The 8,578-nt window shown below is 40.4% G+C and overlaps 1 protein-coding gene across 2 annotated transcripts in view; it reads right to left on the reverse strand.

Annotated features, from left to right (window-relative positions):
- The window catches only part of LOC139407405 (zinc finger protein DPF3-like), a 52,350-nt gene extending 44,305 nt beyond the window's left edge, over positions 1–8,045 (reverse strand). Inside the window, exon 1 of one of the 2 annotated variants that reach the window (XM_071151164.1) lies at positions 7,772–8,045. In XM_071151164.1, the coding sequence (XP_071007265.1) occupies positions 7,772–7,803 (32 nt within the window). In that variant the 5' untranslated portion in view covers positions 7,804–8,045. The remainder of the gene's footprint in view (positions 1–7,771) is intronic. The other variant, XM_071151165.1, reaches the window with a different exon arrangement.
- Between the last annotated feature and the right edge of the window lie 533 nt (positions 8,046–8,578).

Here is an 8,578-nt window from a genome sequence, read left to right on the forward strand (position 1 = left end):
AGGTGTGACGTTCGGATGTACCGATCCTGTGCAGGTGTTGCCACTGCGAGGATGATCAGCTGTCCGTCCTGTCTCAATGTAGGCGTCACACAGTACGGACATCGCAATTTATTGCCCTGGTCACATCTGCAGTCCTCATGCCTCCTTGCAGCATACCTAAGGCACATTCACGCAGATGAAAAGTAACCCTGGGCATCTTTCTTTTGGTGTTTTTCAGAATCAGTAGAAAGGCCTCTTTCGTGTCCTAAGTTTTCATAACTGTGACCTTAATTGCTTACGTAAGCTGTTAGTGTCTTAACGACCGTTCCAGAGGTGCATGTTCATTAATTGTTTATGGTTCATTGAACAAGCATGGGAAACAGTGTTTAAACCCTTTACAATGAAGATCTGTGAAGTAATTTCGATTTTTACGAATTATCTTTGAAAGACAGGGTCCTGAAAAAGGGACATTTCTTTTTTTGCGGAGTTTAGATAATAAACAAAAGTTAACTAAACAATTAGAAATTAACAGTAAACAACAATTTTAAAGGAATATGGACATTTCACGTCATATTACGACTACATACAGTCTCTCTCTCTCTCCCTTTCTCTCTCTCTTTCCAAATCCCTCTCTCTTGTCCCGTACCATCCCTCCTCTCCTCTCTATCGGGTCCTTCTAACTTAATCCTGACCTTAAACATTTGAAGTTAATGCCTAAACTTAACCTTGAACACTTTGAAATTTGACGTTTGGAACACTCTTAAAATGTTATAAAAATTGTTTAATTTTATGCAGAGAACAGGATACAAGCCATGGATAACGAACCACCCACTGTCTCAAACCAGGAAGAAGGCCAGAATAGCTCTTATCAACAGAACACACATATGCACCCTTCTCATCTGTCCATCTCATAAGCATGGATTTTACGTATATACATGCCACAGGAGGTTGGTGGAACCTTAATTGGGGAGAATGGGCTTGTGGTAATGACTGGAGGGGAATCAGTGGAACGGTAACAAACACATCAGACACATGGTTTCCATGGTTTCCAGGTGGTTAATGCCATTCCATTTGCTCCGTTCCGGACATTATTTGAGCCGTCAGCAGCCGCCTGTGATACATGCATTCCCTCTTGTTAAAGCTGCAATATGCCACTGAGTTATAGATCTGTCGTTCACATTGAAAACAAGTCTAAGACACGGTAGATCTGTTCTATGTGTGGTATTTCTATGCTTCCCATTCTTACGTTTAGTTTTTTCCTGCATCTTTAACTTTCGGTTTTGTACACCAGCCTCAAAACAGTTGAAAATACAATATTTTGGGGTTATGGAAAATATATTCCCCAGCGGTTTAGATGGTACAATGATTCTCTACAATGTACTAGCTTGTTTAGTCACATTAAACTGAAATTACAAAATGGCAGTACGATTTTTGCATAGTGCATTTTCTTTTTTTTAAATGTGTTTTATTTTATGCAGAGATCAGGAGACCAAAGCCATTGATAGCAAACCTCCCACTGTCCCAAACCAGGAGGGAGGCCAGAATAGCTCTTATCAATAAAACAGGGCTGTTGTTGCCGGCTAAGTGCAAACCCAACACCTCTCATAGAATCAAAACAGTCAGAGGGAAACCACTCAACCTAATGTGATAAGGCTCTAGCACAAAGAGGACATATTCTAATATCTGATTTATATATACACACATTGCCTTCAAAAGGTATTCAGGCCCTTGGACTTTTTCCACATTTTGTAAGGTTACAGCCTTATTCTAAAATGTATTAAATTGTTTTTATTTTCCTCATCAATCTACACACAATACCCCATAATGACATCACAACACCCCATAATGACATCACAATACCCCATAATGACATCACAATACCCCATAATGACATCACAACACCCCATAATGACATCACAATACCCCATAATGACATCACAATACCCCATAATGGCATCACAATACCCCATAATGACAAATCAAAAACAGGGGTTTAGAAATTGTTGCAAATTTGTTCATAAAAAAAAAAATGAAATATCACATTTACATAAGTATTCAGACCCTTTACTCAGTACTTTGTTGAAGCACCTTCGGCAGCGATTACAGCCTCTAGTCTTCTTGGGTATGATGCTACAAGCTTGGCACACCTGTATTTGGGGAGTTTCTCCTAATCTTCTCTGCAGATCCTCTCAAGTTATGTCAGGTTGGATGGGGAGCGTTGCTGTGCACTTGGGGTCGTTGTCCTGTTGGAAGATGAACCTTCACCCCAGTCAGAGGTCCTGAGTGCTCTGGAGCAAGTTTTCATCAAGGATCTCTCTGTACTTTGCTCCGTTCATCTTTCCCTCGATCCTGACTAGTCTCCCAGTCCCCGCAGCTGAAATACATCCCCACAGCATAATGCTGCCGCCACCATGCTTCACCGTAGGGATGGTGCCAGGTTTCCTCCAGATGTGACGCTTGGCATTAAGGCCAAAGAGTTCAATCTTGGTTTTAATCAGACCAGAGAATCTTATTTCTTATGGTCTGAGAGTCTTTAGGTGCCTTTTGGCAAACTCCAAGTGGGCTGTCATGTACGTTTTAAAGAGTGGCTTCTGTCTGGCCACCCTACCATAAAGGTCTAATTGGTTGAGTGCTGCAGAGATGGTTGTCTTTCCGGGATGTTCTCTCATCTCCACAGAGGAACTCTAGAGCTCTGTCAGAGTGACCATTGGGTTCTTGGTCACCTCCCTGGCCAAGGCCCTTCTCTTCCGATTGTTGTTTGGCTGGGCGATCAACTCTAGGAAGAGTCTTGGTGGTTCCAAACTTCTTACATTTAAGGATGATGGAGGACACTGTGTTCTTGGGGACCTTCAATGTTGCAGAAATGTTTTGGTACCCTTCCCCAGATCTGTGCCTCGACACAATCCCGTCTCGGAGCTCATTGGACAATTCCTTCGACCTTATGGCTTGGTTTTTGCTCTGACATGCACTGTCAACTGTGGGAACTTATATAGACATGTGTGTGTGCCTTTCCAAATCATGTCCAATCAATTGAATTTACCACAGGTGGACTCCAATCAAGTTGTAGAAACATCTCAAGGATGATCAATGGAAACAGGATGCACCTGAGCTCAATTTCCAGTCTTAGAGCAAAGGGTGTGAATACTTATGTAACTTCTAAAAACCTGTTTTCGCTTTGTCATTATGGGGTATTGTGATGTCATTATGGGGTATTGTGATGTCATTATGGGGTATTGTGATACCATTATGGGGTATTGTGATGTCACTATGGGTTATTGTGTGTAGATTGCTGAGTATTTTTATTTATTTAATCCATTTTAGAATAAGGCTGTAACATAACAAAATGTGGAAAAAGTCAAGGGGTCTGAATACTTTCCGAAGGCGCTGTATATATATTACTGTATGTCAAACCAGACTCTCTCTGTCCCTCTGACACAATGCAAACAACTGCTGTAACTGAATTCCCCACTGAATGACTTTCTGAAATAGTTAATAACAGGCCTACGATACAGACAGACTAGGACAGGTTATTAATACGATACAGACAGACTGGGACAGGTTATTAATACGATACAGACAGACTGGGACAGGTTAATAATACGATACAGACAGACTGGGACAGGTTAATAATACGATACAGACAGACTGGGACAGGTTAATAATACGATACAGACAGGCTGGGACAGGTTATTAATACGATACAGACAGACTGGGACAGGTTATTAATATGATACAGACAGACTGGGACAGGTTAATAATACGATACAGACAGACTGGGACAGGTTATTAATACGATACAGACAGACTGGGACAGGTTATTAATATGATACAGACAGAATGGGACAGGTTAATAATATGATACAGCCAGAATGGGACAGGTTAATAATATGATACAGACAGACTGGGACAGGTTATTAATACGATACAGACAGACTGGGACAGGTTAATAATACAATATAGACAGACTGGGACAGGTTAAATAATACGATACAGACAGAATGGGACAGGTTATTAATGCGATACAGACAGACTGGGACAGGTTAAATAATATGATACAGACAGACTGGGACAGGTTACTAATACAATACAGACAGAATGGGACAGGTTATTAATACGATACAGACAGACTGGGAGAGGTTATTAATACGATACAGACAGACTGGGACAGGTTAATAATACGATACAGACAGACTGGGACAGGTTATTAATATGATACAGACAGACTGGGACAGGTTATTAATATGATACAGACAGACTGGGACAGGTTAATAATACAATACAGACAGACTGGGACAGGTTATTAATACGATACAGACAGACTGGGACAGGTTAGTAATATGATACAGACAGACTGGGACAGGTAAATAATATGATACAGACAGACTGGGACAGGTTAGTAATACGATACAGACAGACTGGGACAGGTTAGTAATACGATACAGACAGACTGGGACAGGTTATTAATACGATATAGACAGAATGGGACAGGTTAATAATACGATACAGACAGACTGGGACAGGTTATTAATATGATACAGACAGACTGGGACATGTTATTAATACGATACAGACAGACTGGGACAGGTTATTAATACGATACAGACAGACTGGGACAGGTTATTAATACGATACAGACAGACTGGGACAGGTTAGTAATACGATACAGACAGAATGGTACAGGTTAGTAATACGATACAGACAGACTGGGACAGGTTAATAATACGATACAGACAGACTGGGACAGGTTATTAATACGATACAGACAGACTGGGACAGGTTAGTAATACGATACAGACAGAATGGTACAGGTTAGTAATACGATACAGACAGACTGGGACAGGTTAATAATACGATACAGACAGACTGGGACAGGTTATTAATACGATACAGACAGACTGGGACAGGTTATTAATATGATACAGACAGACTGGGACAGGTTAGTAATACGATACAGACAGACTGGGACAGGTTATTAATACGATACAGACAGACTGGGACAGGTTATTAATACGATACAGACAGACTGGGACAGGTTAATAATATGATACAGACAGACTGGGACAGGTTAAATAATATGATACAGACAGACTGGGACAGGTTAAATAATACTATATAAACAGACTGGGACAGGTTAGTAATACGATACAGACAGACTGGGACAGGTTAATAATACGATACAGACAGACTGGGCTACAGACTGGGACAGGTTCAATAATATGATACAGACTGGGACAGGTTAATAATACGATATAGAGAGACTGGGCTACAGACTGGGACAGGTTCAATAATATGATATAGACAGACTGGGCTACAGACTGGGACAGGTTCAATAATATGTTATAGACAGACTGGGCTACAGACTGGGACAGGTTCAATAATATGATATAGACAGACTGGGCTACAGACTGGGACAGGTTCAATAATATGATACAGACAGACTGGGCTATGGACTGGAACAGGTTCAATAATATGATATAGACAGACTGGGACAGGTTCAATAACATGATATAGACAGACTGGGCTACAGACTGGGACAGGTTAAATAATATGATACAGACAGACTGGGACAGGTTCAATAATATGATATAGACAGACTGGGCTACAGACTGGGACAGGTTCAATAATATGATATAGACCGACTGGGACAGGTTAATAATATGATATAGACAGACTGGGACAGGTTCAATAATATGATATAGACAGACTGGGCTACAGACTGGGACAGGTTCAATAATATGATATAGACAGACTGGGCTACAGACTGGGACAGGTTAAATAATATGATGTAGACAGATTGGAATACAGTCTGGGACAGGTTCAATAATATGATATAGACAGACTGGGACAGGTTAAATAATATGATATAGACAGACTGTGACAGGTTAAATAATATGATATAGACAGACTGGGACAGGTTAAATAATATGATATAGACATACTGGGACAGGTTAAATAATATGATGTAGACAGACTGGGCTACAGACTGGGACGGGTTCAATAATATGATGTAGACAGACTGGAATCCAGTCTGGGACAGGTTAATTAATATGATGTAGACAGACTGGAATACAGTCTGGGACAGGTTCAATAATATGATATAGACAGACTGGGACAGGTTCAATAATATGATATAGACAGACTGGGACAGGTTCAATAATATGATATAGACAGACTGGGACAGGTTTATTAATATGATATAGGCAGACTGGGACAGGTTTATTAATATGATATAGGCAGACTGGGACAGGTTAATTAATATGATATAGGCAGACTGGGACAGGTTTATTAATATGATATAGACAGACTGGGACAGGTTTATTAATATGATATAGGCAGACTGGGACAGGTTGATTAATATGATATAGGCAGACTGGAATACAGTCTGTCCACTGGCCAGCTACTCCATTGAATGGTAACAGCCAAGAGACTATGAGTGGCATCATAAGGAAGTAGGTATCTTGTGTAACTGAATGCATATTTCAGCCTATATCCGGACACAAACATGTTGACTACACTGTGTCTGGTTGCTCTGCTCGGTTGTTAGTGAAGGGCCATCTGTTAGACCAAACAACGTAGCTTATTCAGTGTAGACCAGGAATGCAGCCTGTTTTCACGACTACCACTCCAACAATAAGCTGTGTCATAACTGTGTGCCAGACCCCTTCACTACATTCCACTGCAAATGTGGGTAAATATCTCCTGATAGTCTGTGTCTACCTGGGAGCGTCTGATTGTGTCCCAAATGGCTCTCTATTCCATAAATAGGGTGTCAAAAGTAGTACACTATATAGGGAATAGGGTCCCATTTGGGACAGACACATACAGCCTGTCTGTGAATAGATCCATGTCACTTCTCACAGACAGATAGAGCTGTGCCACCTTAACACAGAGACAAGGTTATGTTCAGGCAGCAGGCAGCCATGACTACAGGAGGGAAACCATGACTACAGGAGAGCAGCAATGACGAGAGAAGAGTCCAAAACAGTGTTGACAATGTTGACACACACAGTCAGACTTGTTATTCATCACATTACACAACTAGGCCTATACGCGGATCCTAGAAAGCGATCCCTGATGGCACTGGTTGTAAATACTGTAGTTTTCCTCCGCCGACACGGCTCATGCCCGCTCAGCCTGATCGATTTGTCGCAGACAGTAAAAAGCTGTCCGACGCATACTCAAATGATAGCCTATTATTTTTGCAACACTTGTGAGTGTCTATCAGGGTACTCCATATGTGTTTCAGTGGGAAAATAAACCCACACTATACATCTTTGAGTGATGGGCAGACAGAATGTAGGCTGTCTCTCAATAAGCGAGCGAACCAGAAGCGCTTGTTGGTTGACATTAATTCTAAGTAATAAAACGGACCAGGACAATGGAATCGTAAATGTGAAAGATCAACAAATACTTATTCTACGGTTCTTAGTCTATAAATGTATCCGAATATGGAACAACTTTTGAAAAAGAACAAAAAAAAACTCCACAATTGACTTGTCCACACAGAACATTGTTGTTTCATGCATAGACAAATATTTTCTTAAAAGCGTGCGCATGATATGCTTTGTACACCGGAAACATTCGTGTAGAAACCAATAAATACGAACAAAACGACGCATAAATGTCCTAACGTGCACGGTGTGATATGTTTATAAACATCATATAACATCAAAATAGCAAATTGCATTATTCCACTCAATTTGTTGTCCTTTTCTACTTATTGAGCGCAACCATTGCATGCCAGCGAAAACGTTTTCTTGGTATCGAATATAGCATTTTGAGAATTACTTACGATTTGAGAGGATTCTGAATGACAGTCGCCATTTTGCTACTAGACAGTAGGCAAATATTCCAAATCTCGGAGCTGTTTGGGACCCTATGAAAAAAACAACCAGTAAGATCCTAGGCGACCTGCTCCTTAACCAATACAATACCAGGATGCAGGAGCAAAGGCGTGGTTTAGGAGAAAACTGTCAAAAGCATTTCATAAAGACGATGAGCCAAGGATACGTACAGTACAACTTAATATTGCACACATGCAAATCATTACAGTGTACTTACTAGTCAGTATAAGTAATTTACATAGTGTAGGTATATCCCCGGGGCATATGAAACAGATACAGCAAGGAGTGGCTGCGTTTTCTAGCAGGGAAAACAAAAGCAATGCCAGTTGTCCTGTGTTCCTTTGTGCCTGTCCCAAACAGACAATCTTTATTTTCTCTGCATATCAAATCAAATGTTATTGGTCACTTACACATGGTTAGCAGATGTTATTGCGAGTATAGCGAAATGCTTATATGGAGACTCTTCTTCATTCAGTGGCATTTAGCAAAACAAATAGAATGGTACTAGAAGATATATATATAATATTATGTAGCAGTGTAGTAAAACACATTAACATGAGGTAGATTTAGATGTATATATTGTAGAAGCATAAGTCACACATGAAGGTTTGTTTACACAGGAAATTCAAACAAAGCAATGGCCGATGCTCTATCTAGAATGTAAACCAATCACAACTACTGTCACACTACAGACAACAAATGCATTTTTTACACTCTCTGTTACAATGTTTAGTTCATGAGAATGATCTTAACAA

The sequence above is a fragment of the Oncorhynchus clarkii genome, chromosome 4, assembly GCF_045791955.1.
Source record: "Oncorhynchus clarkii lewisi isolate Uvic-CL-2024 chromosome 4, UVic_Ocla_1.0, whole genome shotgun sequence".
Classification (NCBI taxonomy): Eukaryota; Metazoa; Chordata; class Actinopteri; order Salmoniformes; family Salmonidae; genus Oncorhynchus; species Oncorhynchus clarkii.